At 43.1% G+C, this 19,300-nt stretch overlaps 1 protein-coding gene across 3 annotated transcripts in view; it reads left to right on the forward strand.

Annotated features, from left to right (window-relative positions):
• UBE3C (ubiquitin protein ligase E3C) overlaps positions 1-19,300 on the forward strand; it is a 108,791-nt gene that overhangs the window by 34,905 nt on the left and 54,586 nt on the right. For all 3 annotated transcript variants that reach the window (XM_084897495.1, XM_084897493.1, XM_084897494.1), the window contains exons 10-11: positions 692-879; positions 18,114-18,200. In XM_084897495.1, the coding sequence (XP_084753621.1) occupies positions 692-879; positions 18,114-18,200 (275 nt within the window). The remainder of the gene's footprint in view (positions 1-691; positions 880-18,113; positions 18,201-19,300) is intronic.

Raw genomic sequence — 19,300 nt, forward strand, 5'->3', positions numbered from 1 at the left:
TATGCAGAGCATTAGCATCAGTAAATCAGATATTCTAGAGAAATCAAGATATAAAAGGATAGGTTTATGTATTTTATTTCATTATATTAAATAAATAGAAATTCTATCAATATATTTTTACAGATGTGTGCTTAGTACAATGCAATCTAAACATATTAAATGAATTCTTTTTCTGTTTTTTTAAATTGATTTTCAGAGATAGGAAGGGAAAGGGATAGATAGAAACATCAATGATGAGAGAATTATCAATTGGCTGCCTCCTGCCAATCTCTCCCTTACTGGAGATCAAGTTTGAAATCTAGTCCATGACCAGGAATTGAACCAGAACCTCCTGGTTCATAGGTCGATGCTCAACTACTGTGCCACACCAGCCAAGCGAATGAATTTCTCTTTAAATATAATACTGAAAATACTGTCACATCAGTAGGCAAAACTAGATAGTCACAGTTTCTGTGCTGCTGTTGTGGTGGTCAAAATTGGTCCCTAATACAGATGTCACTATGGGCATTCAGATTCCTTTAAAGGATGCATGACAGAGATCTTGGTGTGTTCATTGTGATTAGGTAATTTTGGATAAAGCCTGCCTTGCACTTTGACTTGAATGAAAGCGATATTACCTCTGTTTCTGTCATGTAGAGATGAGTTCTCCTGGTGCATCACTAACGTGGAGTAACTTCCGGGTGTGTTTCAGGTGGACGGGAGACTGTCATTACCATACATAACAGAGGAATGTCTGAAAAAGCTGGATACGAAGCAGCAGACCAACACGCTGCTCAACCTGGTGTGGAGGGACTCGGCCAGCGAGGAGGCCTTCACGCTGATGGCCTGCATCTGCCACACGCTCATGGTGCAGCAGCGGATGATGGTGCCCCGAGTCAGGCACGTGTTTGGTGCAGTCCCGTCCTGTCTGCTCGGCCTCAGCCGGGCGACCCTTCGCTGTTTCCCTGTAGAATGTGGCCCAGGGCATTCTGCTGTCTGAGCACTGCGTGGAAAATGAACGCCAGTTTTCCTCTAAACTAGTTAGGGCTGTTTGAGTCCTTTTCTTGTCCTATGAGGCTCTGAGGTGTCCTGGAATATGTTAACAGGTGAAATCGGTCATTTTTCTTTCTTGTGAAAGGGAAGTATGGTCCTAGCCACCCATTTTAATATGTTGCTGTGTTGTTGTTGTTTTTTATCTTTTTTTTTTTTTTTTTTTATTGATTCTAGAGAGAAAGGAAGGGAAGGGAGAGAGAAACATCTATGAGAGAGACATCACTTCAGTTGGCTGCCTCCTACACACACTACTGGGGATGGAGTCCGCCACCCAGGCCTGTGCCCTGCCTAGAAATGGAACCAGGGACCTCTTGGTGCAGGGGACGGCACTCAGCCACTGAGCAATGGGAGACTGTCATTACCACCCAGAACAGAGGAGTGTCTGAAAACACTGGGGGGGCCTAGCCACTCATTTTAAAAGTTGGGCTCCTGCCTGCACTTATAGACCCTATATATGACATCTTTTTTGGCTTTTTCATCTATTTACTTTGTTTTTTTTATCAGTTTATTCTGGCACTTGACAGTTTACTCTGAGATTTTGGTTTTCAAAACTTTGAAATACAACTTTTGAGAAGAACAAAACATACAAGTTAAAGTAGCTATCTTGTGCTAAGATCATGGTGACAATAGTCTTGAACTATTTCCCCCTCTATTTTAAGGGACGTTTTAGCAGTTTCTTAGCTTATCAGAAAATTATTTAATGAAATAAAGTGCAGACATATGTGCAGATCTAGGAAGTGAGGGACAGGCTCCATGTGGCCTGCTGGAGGACTGCACTGCCTGGGTCCTGGGCTGGGGTCAGGTGATGCATGTCACCTTTGTAAGTGCTCGCCTGCTGTGGCAAGAGCTGCTGTGGTGGCGACGAAAGTGTTCAGAGTGGAGTGTGCAGGGACATTGGCTGCAGAAGTTGCCATGTAAACACTGATGCGGCCAGCTAATGAGGTGCTGTGCTGTCTTTGCTGGCTGGCATTGGTTACTGCAGAGGGAGTCTGACGCCAGGGCGGCTGTGGTCCACGATTAGGTGATTAGCTCCCGGGGCTAATTGTGTTAGAGCTGGCTGTGAGATCTGAGGGCAGGTGCTGAGCCGCACTTGCTTTTATTGTGGTGCAAAGTCCAGGGGTGACTGGCTCTGGGTCCAGAGTGAGCCTCCGCCCAGTGGGCTGATGTGGAGCCCTGGTTTACAAGTACAACACCTGTTTCCTCCAAGAAACTGCTCCAGGAACCTATGGATGGCCTAACTAGAGTAGGCTGTATTTAGAAGGTTTTCATAGCTCATGAAAGAGCAAAATAGGCTTACTTTAATGGCTGTAGATTTTAACTACTTTCAACGCTTTTTAAAAATCTTCACCCAAGGATATGTTTATTGATTTTAAAGAGAGGGGGTGGGGGGGGGGGAGAGAGAGAGAGAGAGAGAGAGAGAGAGAGAGAGAGAGAAAAAGAGAGAAACATCAACCAGTTGCTTCTTATATGAACCCCAACCAGGGACCAAACCTGCAACCTAGGTGTGTGCCCTGACTGGGAACGAACCTAAGACCTCTTGGTTTTTGGGATGACACTCCAATCAACTGAGCCACACTGGCCAGGGTCAACTCTTTTAAAAGGTGTTTAGCCTGGCCAGCGTGGCTCAGTGATTGAGCATCACCCTGTGAACCAGGAGGTCCCAGGTTCAGTTCCCAGTCAGGGCCCATGCCTGGGTTGTGGGCTTGATCCCCAATGGGGTGTGCAGGAGGCAATCGATCAATGATTCTCTCTCATCATTGATGTTTCTGTCTTTCTACCCCTCTCCCTTCCTCTCTAAAAACTCAATAAAAATAGATTTTTTAAAGTGTTTAAAGTAGGATTAGTAGATTCCCAGGCTGATAACTCTCAAATGTCTCAGGTTCGCTCCCATCCCCCGTTTCTAGGATTGGGATTTGCAGTTTTAATCTGTTTCACATTTTTGTTAGGCTGTTTGAAGACATGGAACAGCCTGGGCCAGTGTACTCAGAGTTTGGAGTGTGCATTGAAGAGTTTTGTGCTCAAGCCCCTGCCATGGTTGGGTGTATGCAGGAGGCAACCAGTCAATGTGTCTCTCACGTCAATATCTCTCTCTCTCTCTCTCTCTCTCTCTCTCTCTCTCTCTCTCTCTCTGCCTCTTCTCCCTTCCACTCTCTTATAGAAAAAAAAAAATACTAAATAAATAAATAAACCAGTGGCTTTTGCTGATTTGACTCAGCGGTTAGAGTGTTGGCCCTTGGACTCAAGGGTCTCAGGTTCGATTCCAGTCAAGGACACATACCTCTGTTGCAGGCTTAATCCTGGGCCCTGGTCAGGGCACATATGGGAGGCAACCAATCGATGTGTCTCTCTCTCATCAGTTTCTCGCCCCCTTCCTTCCATGCTCTAATAATCAGTGGGAAAAGTATCCTCAGGTTAGGATTAAGAAATTTAAGAATATGTTTATATATATATATATATATATATATATATATATATATATATATATATATATATATATATAACAATTTCCAAGATACGTGTCTAAGTAAAAGAAAGGGAGATCCAGACCTTGGGGACAGTAGCCTACTTTCTGGTCAGAAAGGGGAAAGGGAGACTGTCTGTCCCTGTTCACACTGCTCTGTCTTCCTTTTCTCACCTGAACACCTCACTTGTAGAGATGCCCCATAAGCTGCCAATAGTGCCAGCACCCAGCCATTCCTCTGTGATCCCCACACTCCACGACATTGGCCCTCCTGCCCTCCCTCTCCTGACCCCTCGCACCTGTCACCCCCACAGCCCCCATTCTCATGCGTTCTCCTCTACCCTTGGCAGCTCCTCCGCAGGCCTCTGTCTCTCAGTGTTTCCTTCTCTGAGTGACTTTCACCTGTGGCTTCCACCCCCTTGGGGCTGAGGAGGAGTCTCCTCTCAGCTGCTACTCGGCTGTCTTCAGATCCTGCACATCCAGGACTAATGAATCTCTCCCCAGCCCCAGTCATGCCGGGGCTGGTATAGGGAGCTCCTGGGAACATGGCCATTCCGCTTTAGTTAAAATTGGAGCACAAACCCACTTCCTTGGTCACTCTTACCATATTCCACATGCCCAGTAGTCAGTGTGGCTTAGGCCATTGTCATCCTTACCTAATGTCCTGCTGGAGTGCTGGCCTGGCCTTGAGGCTGAGGCACCCTCCCTGAGTGACTCCATGACACACGTGCAGGCACCATGACACGTGAATACTCACTGTCTTTATCATGTTTTGCCTGACTGACAGACATGTGGAGAGGCTTCCTGACTGGCATTTGGGAACTCTCTAACTTCATTTCTAGCCACAGAATGCTTTGCCATGGCCATGCGTCCTTATTGCACCCTCCTGATCACAGGTGCTGCTCTGCCTCTCTCCTTGCTCCCACGCTGGTCTATCAGATACACCTTCCTTCTCCTGTCTCACCTTTCTTGACCGAGTCGCCTAGATTCATGCTCAGGTCACTGCCTCTCAAAAGCCTTCCAGTTTATAGACTGAGATTTCTCCTCTCCTATTCCAGTGAAATTGTCATTGTATGGTAGAAACTCCCTTTTAGAGGGCAGATTTTTTTTCCTTTTTTTTTTTTAAATTAAATATTATCTGTGTACATATTTTAACATTGGTTCCCCCCTCCTATACATACCCTCCCTCCCCAGAGTTTTGTGTCCATTGGTTGTACTTATATGCATGTATACAAGTCCTTCGGTTGATCTATTATCTCCCCCAGATCTCCTTTTCCTCCCCGCTGTGATTTGACAGTCTGCTTGTTGCTTTACTGTCTCTATATCTATCTTTTGGTTCATCAGTTTATAATGTTCTTTATTATCCATAAATGAGTGAGGTCATGTGGTATTTTAGAGGGCAGATTTTAAGGAGTTAAGCTTTACAGTTAAGGTGGGCAGATGGGCCACTTTGGGAGTTGTCTCTTTTGTTCCATTGTCAAAACTTAGACCTTTAAAGGTAGTGTTTTAGGGATAAGAGTGGTTGATATAATTTGCCTATAATTTTCTTGTAAATACAGCACATCTTAAGGCATCACACATCACTTTATTGCAACATGTGCTTGATTTTTCTACTAAAAATGAATAGAATGAGCCAGATTACTTGTGAGCCGTCAGTCACTGCAATGTAGACAGTGTATGTCCTGGAGATGCTTGGACTCTGCCGCTGTCTCAGCGCCAGGAAGAACTATGGTAACAGGCTCTGTGCTCTCGGGGTGGCAGCCATGGCTTCAGTCCTTGGGGACAGAATGATTATGCAGTCACTTCAGTGAAGGCAAACACAGAGCTATGTTTCCTGTTTATGTTTCTGTATACACATTTTATAGTATTTTAGAAGAAATACTGAGGCGGTACCTAGAGTAGGGGTGTCGAACTCAATCAGAGAAGGGGCCAAAATCTAAAATCCAGCCTAAATCGCGGGCCGAATGGTTTACTGAACAGTCATAAACTGACAATGTCATAAACTGACAGCGTAGTGCAGTGATGACAGCGCGGTGCGGGCCACATTGCAAGGCCTGGCGGGCTGGATTTGGCCCGCGGGCCTTGTGTTTGACACATGTGACCTAGAGAAAGTGTCTTTTTTGCCTGTGATTTTGTTTTTTCTTTTATTATCAGTGATATTCTCAGTATAATCACTAGATTTAATTGACTTTTGTGTTAAAATTTGCATTGTGTCAATAGGTCAAATAGAATTCATAGGGATTTTTTGTTTTGGTTTGCTTTTTTTGATGTTAATTCTCACTGAGTATATTTTTCCACTGAAAATGGAAGAGAGAGGAAAAGACAGAGAGAAGCATCGATGTGAGAGAGATACATCGATGGGTTGTCTCCTGCATGTGCCTGATCAGGGCCTGGGCCAGGGAAGACCCTGCAACCAAGGTATGTGCCCTTGACCGGAATGGGACCCATGACTGCATTCTCTGAGCCAAACCGACAAGGGCCAACTCTGAGTGTTTAACATTTCTGCTGTGGTGATGTTACAGTGAGTCTAGTCTGAAGTCACATTCAGATGGCACACTGGTGGTAGTAGTTGCTGACGCACATCTCCTTAGAAAGCCCACTTGGCATGTAGTCTATCGTGAGTTTTCAGCTGCTCAGAATTTCTAAACAGTGAATAATTGTTTCATAGGAAATACATGTGAACCTTGGGAAAGCCCACACGAAGGCTGTTTAAACTCTGTTTGTTTGAAAAAATTATGTTAAGACAAAGGAAGGAGGGATCTCAGAGAAGCAACAGGGTGGTGTGTGCTGCTTCCCGTTAGCTCAGCCTGCAGCCTGAACGCAGACTCCCATCTGTGCCTGTTCATCTTAAAGTGAAAGGCACTCACTTGTCAGGGAAATGGGTGCTATATATTTAAACTGGTGTGGATTTAGCACTGGAATGCTCAGTTAACACAGCTGTGTGTCTAAAGCTTATCTTCTGATCTAGCTGCTAGTTTGTCTGTGAAATAAAAGTTTTTAGCAAATTGCCTGTAACAAATATGTCTTAAAGTTTTTATTGTCATTAAGGAAACTTGAAATTTATTTTTAATCTTGGCATTAGTGAGAGGCGAAATGCATTTTAATGTTGCTTTCCCAGCAAAGGACACCTGCAGCAGGAGATCACTGGGTCAGGACTGCACCTGTGGCTGCAGGAGTGGAGGGGCCTTGGGTGGCTGGCTTGTCCTATTACTTGGACCTGTGACAGCCTACATATGGCAGGAGCTCAGGATGCCTTGCTGTCCCCACCTTTCCTGCCTGTGTGCAAGCTGCTGTCCTGTGCGTGTCTCTTAATAACTTTAGTGGTCCCTGCAGACAGTGGCCTGAGTTAGACACAGTCCTCACAGTGTTGTCCTGTACTGATTGCTCACAGGCTTGCCTCAGCCAAACAAAACCTAGTGGGTAATTGTTTGTTTGTTTGCATTATTTTTTTATTAGGGGCCCAGTGCACGAATTCATGCACCTTGAAAGAAATTGTGGGCCAGGAGGCTGTGTAGGCACAGGGGTGGGTCTTAGCCCATCCTCCAAGCACCTGCTCAGCCCCGCCTGCCACAGCCCCCGGTCCCCTGTCTACTGGCAGCCCCAATCCTGCCATCGCTGCTCCCATGCATTGCTCACACCGCTGATGGCAGAGCGATTGGGGCTGGCACCAGTAGTGAGTGCGAGCTGGGCCAGCACTGTCGGCAGGTGCAAGCAGTGGCTGCTGCCCCGATCACCCCTCAGGAGTAGGGGGAGGTGGAGAACCCTCAGGGGCAATAGGGGCAGCAGCCATTGCTCTTACCCACTGATGGCACCAAGTGATCGGTGCAAGCGCTAGGCGGGACTGGGGCACGGTAGAGCAAAGAATTTTCAGTAACCACCAAAAGCTTACCCCGATGTCAGTGACTGGTGCCCTGCCTTGGTCTGGTGCTCCCGCTCACCTGCTCCACCATCCTGCCTCGGCCAACGCCCGCTATGTTCTGCACTTTGACACCTTCTACTGACACTTGCCATGTTCTGTGCATGACCCCTGGTGGTCAGTGCCCATCATAGCGACCAGTTGTTCATTTGTTCCACCAGATGTCTTTATTGCATTATTTTAGTTAAAAAATATTAAGTCCTCATTGTTGAAAGTGTTACATATGTTTCTTTGTTTTCCTCCTTCTAGCCCGCCTCCCCTACGCCCCCCCCAGGACTTCACCATCCTATTGTCTGTGTCCATGGGTTATGCATATATGCATACAGGTTCTTTTTTTTATTTTAACCTGTTAACCGAGTGGGACGTATAAATACGTCAAACGTAAACAATATCAGGAACGGGTAGGACTTATGAATACGTTCTGGAAATATATGTTGCGCCCTGAGAGGGACAGTATATATTTTTTGTAATCTTTATAATTGTTTGTAAAATTTATAATTTTTTAATTCGATGTTTCCATTTTTTTGTTGGTATTCTTTTCTATTTGTTTGTAATTTTGTATTTTCCTTTGTGCTTTATATATAAATGAAAAAATATATATTTCATTTATTTTAATTAAGTATAAATAAAAAAATAATAATATAAAATTATGTCCACTGGGCGTGACGTACTGACATGTCCTAGTGAAAGAGTATGCGCCCGTTGTACGTTGCGTAATTAAAAAGGGACCTCCCCGGTTAACAGATTTCCACCTTTTCCTCCTCATTGCCCTCTCCACCTGGTTCTGCCCCATCCCGGGCCTTCTCCACCCCATAGTCCATAAGTATGTATATATGCATATGAGAACTTTATTTAATCTCTTTCTCAACTTCTCACCACTACCCTCTGAGAATCATCAATCTGTTCCATTTCATGTCTCTGATTCTATTTTATTCACTAGTTTATTCTGTTCATTAGATTATTCATTTATTTTGATTTTTAGATTCAGTTGTTGATACATATGTATTTGTTGTCATTTTATTGTTCATATTTTTTATCTTTTTATTTTCTTCTTCCCCTTCTTTTTTTTAAATTTATTTTTATTTTTTACATTTTTTTATTAAATTATTATCTGTGTACATATTTTAACATTGCCCCTCCCCATACATACCCTCCCTCCCCAGAGTTTTGTGTCCATTGGTTGTACTTATATGCATGTATACAAGTCCTTCGGTTGATCTATTATCTCCCCCAGATCTCCCTACCCTACCTGCTGTAATTTGACAGTCTGCTTGTTGCTTTACTGTCTCTATATCTATCTTTTGGTTCATCAGTTTATAATGTTCTTTATTATCCATAAATGAGTGAGGTCATGTGGTGTTTCTCTTTCATTGACTGGCTTATTTCACTCAGCATGATGTTCTCCAATTCCATCCAGGTTGCTGCAAATGATGAGAATTCCTTCTTTTTTATGGCAGCATAATATTCCATTGTGTAGATGTACCATAGTTTTTTGATCCAATCATCTGCTGACTGGCACCTAGGCTGTTTCCAAATTCTAGCTATTGTAGATTGTGCTGCTATGAACATAGGGGTGCATATATCCTTTCTGATTGGTGTTTCTAGTTTCTTGGGATATATTCCTAGGAGTGGGATTACTGGGTCAAATGGGAGTTCCATTTTTTTCTTCCCCTTCTTAAGGAATACCCTTCAATAGCCTATATAATAAAAGGCTAATATACAAATCAACTGAACAGCAGAACAACCAATCACTATGACATGCACTGACCACCAGAGGGCAGACACTCAATACAGGAGCTGCCCCCTGGTGGTCATTTCGCTCCCATAGGGCAGTGTTTTTCAACCTTTTTTGGGCAAAGGCACACTTGTTTCATGAAAAAAATCACGAGGCACACCACCATTAGAAAATGTTAAAAAATTTAACTCTGTGCCTATATTGACTATATATAAAGTAATTCTCTTGAATGGGAATCAAATAAACACAAAGAAAGTATTTTATAATTACTTTATTATGAAATATTAAGTAAACAAAATAGTGAAAAATTATAAAATTCTTGTCTTGTCTGCACCTACGGCACACGAGGCAATAGTGTGCCGCAGAACAGCGGTTGAAAAACGCTGCCATAGGGGGAGCAATGCTCAGCCAGAAGCCGGGCTCCTTGCTGGTGAGTGCAGTGGTGGTGGCGGGAGCCTCTCCTGCCTCTGGCAGGTGGACATCCCCCGAGGGGTGACTGTGAGAGGGCACAGACTGGGCTGAGGGACCACCCCCCTCAAGCATGAATGTCAAGCACCGGGCCTCTAGTTTCATATAATACTATAATATGTGGTGGTAATAAACTCCTTTGGTGGTAATAAACTCCTTTAGCTTTTTCTTCTCTGAGAAGCTCTTTATCTGACCTTCAGTTCTAAATGATAGCTTTGCTGGTGTAGAATAATCTTGGTTGTAGGTCCTAGCTATTCATCACTTTGCATATTTCTTGCCACTCCCTTCTGGCCTGCAAAGTTTCTGTTGAGGATTCAGCTGACAGATGTATGGGAACTCCCTTGAAAGTAACTTTTTCTCTTTCTACTTTAAAGAGTCTTTTTGTCTTTAATCCTTGGCATTTTAATTATGACGTGTCTTGGTGTGGGCCTCTTTGGGTTCCTCTGGTTTGGGACTTTCTGGATTTTGAAGTCTATTTCTTTCACAGGTAGGGGAAGTTTTTCTGTCATTGTTTCTTCAAATAGGTTTTCAATATCCTGCTCTCACTCTTCTCCTTCTGGCACCCCCATAATACGAATGTTGGTGTGCTTGAAGTTGTCCCAGAGCCTCCTTACACTATCTTCATATATTTGGATTCTTTTTTTCTTTTTGTTCTTCTGATTGAGTGCTTTTTGCTTCCTTACATTTCAAATTGTTGATTTGATTCTCAGAATCCTCTACTCGATTATTAAATCCCTGTATATTATTCTTTATTTCAGTCAGTAAATGCTTAATTTCTGACTGGTCCTTTTCCATTTTGCTAGAGGTTTTTAGATTTTGTTGTTGTTGTTGTTGGTTTTGTCCTTATTTATTTAAGGTTATATGCAATAAATCTTAATATTTCAAGAAAAATAATCTTAAATATGATAATGTTACATGCAATAAACACCATTTCAAGAAAAATGATCTTACATATTACATGCAATAAAGAATATTTCAAGAATAAAAAATATTTTAAGTATAATATTACCAAAACTATACTAACATGGTATGATATCACAAAAGTTGTAGGAAATATTAAGAATCTGAAAATAACAGGATTACATTCTAGAATATTTTTTTCCCTCTGACTCTATTTTTGTTGATCATTTTATGTTGTGCATTATATTCCACAGATGGGTGAGATTATATGATATTTGTCTTTCTCTGATGGGCTTATTTCACTGGCTTATTTTACTTTTAAAGTCTACTTTGTCAGCTATGAGTATTGCTACTTCAGCTTTTTTCTCTTTTCCATTTGTATGGAAAAATTTTTCCATCCCTTCACTTTCATCCAGTGTGTGTCTTTTGATCTGAGGTGGGTCTCTTGTAGACAGCATATAGTTGGGTCATGTTTTTGAATCCATTCAGCTACCCTTCACCTTTTGATTGGAGCATTTAATTCATTTACATTTAGGGTTATTATTGGCATGTGCTTATTTATAACCATTTTAATTCTGTATGGCTAGGTTTCTCTCTGTTTCTTCTCAGCAATCCCTTACAGCAATCCCTTTAGGATTTCTTGTCATGCTGGCTTGGTGGTGATGAACTCTTTTTTTTGTCTGGGAAGCTCTTTATTTGACCATCTATTTTGAATAATGGCTTTGCTGCATATAGTAATCTTGGTCTCATACCCTTGCTTTCCATTACCCTTGAGTGCTTCATGTCATTCTCTTCTGGCCTGTAGAGTTTCTGATGAAAATCAGGTGTCAGCCTTATGGGAACTCCTTTGTAGGTAACAGTTTTCTCTTGCTGCCTTTAAGATTCTCTTTGTCTTTAAATTTTGCCATTTTAATTGTGATGTGCTGGGTGTGGGTCTGTTTGGGTTATTCTTGTTTGGGGTTCTCTGTGTCTCCCGAACTTGTGTGACTTCTCCCTTTATCAGGTTAGGGAAATTTCTACCATTATTTCTTCAAGCATCTTCTCTATTCCTTTCTGCCTCTTCTGGCACAACTGCTATTCTAATATTGTTATGTTTCACATTGTCCCACAGCTCCCTTAAGTTGTCCTACTGATTTTTAATTGTTTTTTCTTTTTGGTTCTCTTAATTGAGTGATATTTTCAATTCTGTCTTCTAATTCACTGATTCGATCCTCAGCTTACCCTAATCTGCTGTGAATTTATTCGTTCCAATGTGTTCTTTATTTGTGTTATGTCATTCTTTATTTCAAACTGTTCTTTTTTCATGGTTACTATATCATTTTTCATGCTGTTGAGCAACTTTACCATTACTCTGAACTCTGCTTCAGATAAATTACTTATCTCTGCTTTATTTATCTCTTCTGGAGAATGCTATTATCTTTTATTTGGAGGTTGTTTTTTTGTCTCCTCATTTTGGCTGCCTGTTTGGGTTTGTGACTACTTTGTATTAGGTAGATCCTCTATGCCTCTCAAACTCTAGTGCAGGACAGTGTCAAATGCTGTTCCTGGTTAATTAGATCAGGCAAAGACTCAAAGCCTCTAGAGACCACCTCTGTCCACAGGCTCCTAGGATTCCAACTTGAAATTACTTCCAGGCACTAGTCCTCAGGTGTGGTGAGAGTCGTTTTTTTTGTTTGTTTTTAAAAAATATATATTTTATTGAACTTTTTACAGAGAGGAAGGGAGAGGGATAGAGAGTTAGAAACATCGATGAGAGAGAATCACCGATCAGCTGCCCCCTGCACACCCCCCACTGGGGATGTGCCCGCAACGAAGGCACATGCCCTTGACCAGAATCGAACCTGGGACCCCTCAGTCCGCAGGCCAACGCTCTATCCACTGAGCTAAACCGGTTTGGGGAAGTTGTTTTTTTTTTTAACAGGATGTGACAGTTGCTTCTGCCTGGAGGCTAATTGTTATTTTTAGTCTCTGAAGTTGCCTCAGGGCAGGGTGTTTTCCAACAGGATGTGTCAACTGTTTCCCTCAGGCGAGGCTGATGTGTGTGTGTGTGGGGGGGGGGGGAAGAGAAGATGTCCTCCACTGTGTTGGGAATGACTCAGCCCAGGAAACTGGATGTGTCTGCCTTTTTAGCTCTATTCTCCAAAACCCTAGTCCTGGGTTCTGCTTGCACAATTCCAGTCCACTTCACCTCCCCTCCCCCCCACAACCAGAGCACATGGTGGGTCGCTCCACAGGGAATTTTTGTGCATTGGTCCTTTAAGAGGGTGCCCAAACTTTTAGCTACTACTCCCTGGCAGAGATTCCACTACTTGTTATGTGGGTACCCTTCTCAGTTTTGTGCTGTCTACTGGGGAGCCCAGCTTTGGGATTAGATCCCAGAGTTCTCAGTGGCTATCTCTTCCCCCTCCCCCAAGCTGAGATATCTCTCTGGGTCTTCAGTTGCCATCTGTGGGTGCCTGCCTGGCCAACCCTTTCGCACCTCTGTCCTCTTACCATTTTCTATGGCGGTCTCTACCTTTCGTCCTTGGGTATCAAGGTTCTCTCCTGTGAGTTTTCTGTTGATTATTCAGAAAGCCTTTCCATATTTCAGGTGTAATTCCTGCTTGTTCCTGGGAGCATGTCCATGCAGCATTCTCCCACTCGGCCACCATTTTAATCTTCCCAGTTTCATTTATATTGTCACAGATAGATTCTTCATTACTTTATGGTGTTTCTAAACATTTGGCGATGAAATCCATCTTGGTGCTGCTATGGAAATTATCCATCTGTCTTTCCTTTATCCGTCATTGGCCTCAGGAGCAACTAAGACAATTTCTTTGGCTTTTCTTCAGGCAATAGCTCTGAAGGTGAAAAGTTGGAAATAAGTCTTCTGGGACTTAAAGTCCAAGGATGTCAATGCTCTTACTTTCTGGAGGATCATGAGAAGATTGTTCTTTGCCTTTTCCAGCTCCTTGAGGTTGCTGCATTTCTTGGCTCTTGCCCCTTCCTCGCTCCATTGTCTGTTTTTTAAAAAGATTCTTAAGTAATCTTATAACTGGTTTTGAACTCAATATCCAGTAGTTTGCTTTCTTCCATTTCTTTCATTTGTGACATGTTTCTTTGTCTTTGCATTTTGACTGCTTCCCTGTGTTTGTTTCATGTATTGGGTAGACCTGTATGTCTCCTTGAATTGGTAGAGTGGTCTTGTATAGTAGGTGTCCTATAGGGCCCAGTGGCTCAGCCTCCCCAGTCACCTGAGCAGGGCACTCTAGGTGCACCCCTTGGTGGGCTATGAGCAAGTCTTGTATTTGAGCCTTGATTGTTGTTGGTGTCACTGGGAGGAATTGACCTTCAGACCAACTGGCTATGAGGTCCAGCCGTGATTACAGTAGGAGAGCTGCTGTGAAGGAGACACGCTATGGAACAGGCCTTGCTTCAGTGGGGCTTTGATGCTCACTGAGTCTGCCTCTTGAGTGTGCCACTTATGGGTGTGTAGAGTTGTAATCTGGTTTGGTCTCATACTGACACTGGGTACACAGGGAGGTGCATAGTCAGCCACTGCCTGTGCCACCCAGCAGGAGCTACAGAGAGATCTGCAGATTCCTCCTCTTTGTGTCAGGTTTGTAGTGCCCAGCTGAGGTCCAGCTATGAAGCAAGGCAGGCTGGTGCTGTGTCTTGGGCCCTCTATTGACAGGTGTGGGGCTCCCTGACGCAGCTGCAGCTAATTTGAGAGATTTTAGCCTGAGCTAATTCATATGCAAAAGCTGTTGTACACAGCTTGGGTGGGGCTGTAAATTGGATGAGTTGGGGTGTTAGGGAATCACCAGGCAGAGAAAGCAGAAATGGCTGCTAGTCAGCCCTGCCACCGGGGAGATCCCAGCATAGGAACAATGAACCCTGCAAGCAGCTCTGTCTGAGAACACCTCTGTCTGAGAGAAAGCTGCCCCGAGTTCCTGCCCTGGTGCCAGACAATCCAGTTCCTCCCCGTATGTGTCTGTCTTCCCCAGAGAGCCTTGCTCTGGTGCTGGAGCTCAGAGGAAGCAGGACCTTGTAAGTTCAGTTCCTGGTGCCGGCCTTTTAAGAGGAGCAGCTGGGTCTCCAGCAGCCTCTGTGTCCCTGAGCCCCAATCCACACTGGTTTCTGTAGCCTGTGGTTGTTACTGCTCGTATGGACTTCTTTTCCCAGCTCTGGCACCCTGGGCTGGAGGTCTGGTGTGGGGCTGGGACCCCTTGCTCCTCGGTGGCTTCCACAGAGATGATCCACTTCCCGACGAAAAAAGCGGCACACGTGGGTGCCGGACCAGCCCATCCTCGCCTCTGCACCACCTCCCAGTCTCAGTGTGCTTTCTTCTTTACTTGTCTAGTTGTAGGACTTGTATGCTGCCAGCGTTCCAGTGGTTCTGGATGGTCGTGGTTCTGTATTTTAGTTGTAATTTTGATGTGGTTGTGGGAGGAGGCAAGTACAGGCATTTACCTATGCCACCATCTTCCTTTCTCTGCATATAAATTCTTTGGTTAATCTCTTCCCACCCACCCTTACCTTCCCTCTGAGATTCGACAGTCTGTTCCATACCTCTATGTCCCTGGAACTATTTTGTTTATCAGTTTATTTTGTAAAATAGGGTCCACATATGAGAGAGATCATGTGATACTTATCTTTTTCTGACTTGCTTATTTTGCTTAGCATAATACTCTCCAGGTCCCTCCATGCTGTCTCAAAGGGTAAGAAATCCTTCTCTTTTACTGCTGCCCAGTGTTCTATGGTATAAATGTACCACGGCTTTTTTATCCACTCATCTGCTGATGGGCACTTGGATTCTTTCCAGATCTTAGCTATTGTAATTTGCACTGCTGTGAACATAGGGGTGCAGATATTCTTTCTGATTGGTGTTTTGGATTTCTTAGGATCTTAGTTGATAGTTTTTAATATGTCCCAGGGTATGTAAAGAACCTTCAATAATTTATAGACCTGTTTAGTAAATTTGTTTTATTGTCTATTGAGTGGTTAATTTAGGAAATGTAATTGTCTCAAAGTTAACTTGAAATATAACTTTGGAAATGTATAGCCATTAATATGGTCTTTCAAATATATGTGGAGAGATGTTAATTGTAATTTTTATGAGAGGTGTGTGACAAGAAAATATGTTAGGGAATCCCATTGTGTTTGCACATGTACACAAAGTATCTGTGTGTAGGATTTAAACCAAGGTATTAATTTTGGTTCTTTCTTAGAGGATGGGATGAAATATGGCTCATATTCTTTTTCCTTGTTGTTGTATTATTGTTAGAAAGAGCAAATATGGGAATTTTCAGATTTTTGAGGTGCTAAATTTTAGTATATATATTTACCATAATTTAAAAAATCCTGATATCTATAAAATTATACTACATAATACATTTTTTTAAAAAGAATTCAATTTTTTTACTGAGGAAAAATAAGGCAAGGAAATAATACCTTGTAAAATTCTCTTACGTTACAAGTTCATATTTTTCATGCAATTTTTTCTTATTTTCTCTGTAGTTGTTTGGTTTCCTTCTAGCATGTAAAACTCCATAAAGTCAGGAAAACTAAAATTTGAGCACACATTTTTTTATGTACTTGGTGTGTGGTGGATGTTTTTGGTGTCATGGGGGTGGGGGTGGTCTTTCTGACATGAATTTAGGTGGGATTTTTCAGGACATTCATGGCAGGGCTTTCTCATGTTTGGTGACATGGTTTATTTTACAGATCTCCTGTGACTTACTGTGTTATCTGTAATTCTTTTTTCATTATTCCAATTATTTTTAAATTTTGAGACTCACCCAGGTGGCATGCTGTGGGTTGTGTGGTGTTGTTAGCACTTTGACACTGAGTGTACTTGAGGCAGATAAATACTCTGTGTAGAATCACCACTTGTTTGAGCTGGGAAGGCCTTTAGTGCTGAAGTGGTTCGGCCCCTTCTTTTCTCACGAGAACGTTGCTTAGTGGCGTTGGACTAAATGCCCCGAAGTTTTCCTGGCTGTTCTAGGGTAGCTCTAAAGCAAGAGCTGTACTCCCAGGCCACACTCCCCGCTGCCCTGTCCTAACCTTCTCTGCTGTCCCCAGTCTCATGCTTGACTCCTGCACTCCTAGATGTTTGTGCTGTAATATGTGATTCCAAAGTGTGTCCTCTTACAGAAATGCAGTGTACACAGAGCTAATTTAAAGGAGCCACAAAGTTTTTAGTTTGTAATGAAGTTGATATTATACAAGAGGGCTTCTTATTTCAAGAATGGTTACTTAGCCTGGCTGTGTGGCTCAGTGGTAGAGGATCGACCTATGAACCAGGAGGTCAGGGTTCGATTCCAGATCAGGGTACATGTCTGGGTTGCCGGCTGGATCCCCTCTAGGGGGCATGCCAAAAGCAGCCGATCAATGATTCTCTCATCATTTATGTTTCTAGCCTATCCCTCTCCCTTCCTCTCGGAAATTGATTAAAAACTATATTTTTTAAATTGTGACTTAAGCCGAAACCGGTTTGTCTCAGTGGATAGAGTGTCGGCCTGCAGACTGAAAGGTCTCAGGTTCGATTCCGGTCAAGGGCATGTACCTTAGTTGCGGGCACATCCCCAGTAGGGGGTGTGCAGGAGGCAGCTGATCGATGTCTCTCTCTCATTGATGTTTCTAACTCTATTCCTCTCTCTCTTCCTATCTGTAAAAAATCAATAAAATATATTTTAAAAAAATAAATAAATAAAAATAAATGGTGACTTAAAATTAGTCACTAAATATTTAAAGTTTTTAAAATGTATATTAGTAGTAATAATCTGTATCTTCTATATATATAATAGCCTAATATGCAAATTGTCCCCTCTGGAGTTTGACTGGGAGCTTGATTGCTCGCTATGACATGCGCTGACCTCCAGGGGGCAGCATAGAACAAAGGAAGGCCCCAGTCAGCAGCCAGAGCAGCTCCTGTAAGTAGCTGGAAGACCCCAATCAGCCCTGATCACTGGCCAGGCCTAAGGACCCTACCCATACACTAATTTTGTGTACCAGGCCTCTAGTCTATGTATATATAAAAGGCTAAGCAACTGTTAATGACCAGTTGACCAGTTGCTATAACATGCACTGACTACCAGGAGACAGTGCAGGAGCTGCTACCTGGTGGTCAATGCACTCCCACAGCCAATCTCTTGCAGCTGACCAACCTCCTGTGGTCCCTCCTCCCAGCCGGCCAACCTCCCATGGTCCCTCCCCCTCATCAGCTGGCCAACCTCCTGCAGTCCTTCTCCCTGGCCGGCCCTAATTGGCCCTGATCAGGACTGGGCGAGACAGCCCCAATTGCCCCAATCTCAGGCCAGGCTGAGGGACCCCACCTGTGCATGAATTCATGCACTAGGCCTCTAGTATAGTGCATACTATTCTAGTATATTAACATCCTGCAACATCTCCTCAGAGGAAGCAAACTCAGCTATCTTCTGGTGGGATCTCTGGACACAGCTCAGGGTCTTTGCTCAGGAGCAGAGGGCAGGGTGCCTTGCAGCCTGGTGTGGGGCACATGCATTTGAGGGGTTAATATAGACAGTATCCTCAGCTCACAGCTTTTTGGAAGAAATATATTGAGCAAGTATTTACTGACTTATTTCTCCCATTCCTTTTAGGCTTCTCTACAGCTTGGCCTTTAACGCCAGGTTTCTGAGGCACCTTTGGGTTCTCATATCCTCAATGACAACACAGATGATCACAGGGTATGTATCCCAGACTTAGAAATTGAGCTTAAGGATGTGGGAAGTGGCAAGTAATAAATACTATATAGTATTTTAGGTACTGCTTATATCTAGTTTATTTCGTATTAGAAGGTAACTTCTAGATGGTCTCAATTTCACAAAAAGAAGTAATTTCACAAAAAGAACAATTTTACAGTTGTTCATCTGTATTATTAAGAGTATGGCTTTATCTGAGAGTAAATTTCTCTTAAAAATCTTAGTCATTTTTGGAAGTCAGAGACTTGACATTTCTTTGTTCCCTATGACTTGCCTGTGCTTTTGAGATTGAAAATACAGATTTGAAGCAAATTTTTAAAACATTTTTATTGATTTCAGAGAGGAAGGGAAAGGGAGAGAGAGATAGAAATGTCAGTGATGAGAGAGAACCATCGATTGGCTACCTCCTGCCTGCTCCCCACTAAGGATTGAGTGTATATCCCTGGGCATGTGCCCTAACCGGGAATTAAACTGTGACCTCCTGATTCATAGTTAGATGTTTAACCACTGGGCTACACTGGCCAAGCTGAAGCAAATTTAGTACCATTACAAAATATTAAAAGATACCAAATACGGTAGAAGTTAGTTTTTAAAACTTTATGTTGAAATAATTTATTTTTTTTCTTACCTGAATCATTATGTCACTTGAAGGCAAGAATCTTTACATATTGAAACTGAATGAGTAACAGGTAGAGAATTGAATATTTATGCAAACTGCCTTAGGCTGTTCCCATAAGGAATGTCTCCTCTGTCAGAGGTCTAAGTTGGCCCCTCCACACTGTCACACAGAAAGGTGCCATGTATGACTCAGTTTACTGGGGACAGAACTTGGGATGCACCTGCACTTGAGGCTCACGCCAGCCCACAAGGAAAGGAAGGCCTAGGTTTAGGCAAGGCTACAAAAAGGAGTGTTTCTTTAGTTGTGTTTCCTTTGGTTGTTGGGCTTTGGAGGAGAGGGGGAAGAAGTGAAGGAAGGAATGTTTGGGGGTGAGGGGGAGTGTCCGGCATTTGAGCATCCCGTCTTCTGCAGTGTGGTTGGGTGTGATGTATTAGATGAGCGAGGTGTCTCGTGTTGAGGGTTCTGA

The sequence above is a fragment of the Pipistrellus hanaki genome, assembly GCF_964339955.1.
Source record: "Pipistrellus hanaki genome assembly, chromosome: 10".
Classification (NCBI taxonomy): Eukaryota; Metazoa; Chordata; class Mammalia; order Chiroptera; family Vespertilionidae; genus Pipistrellus; species Pipistrellus hanaki.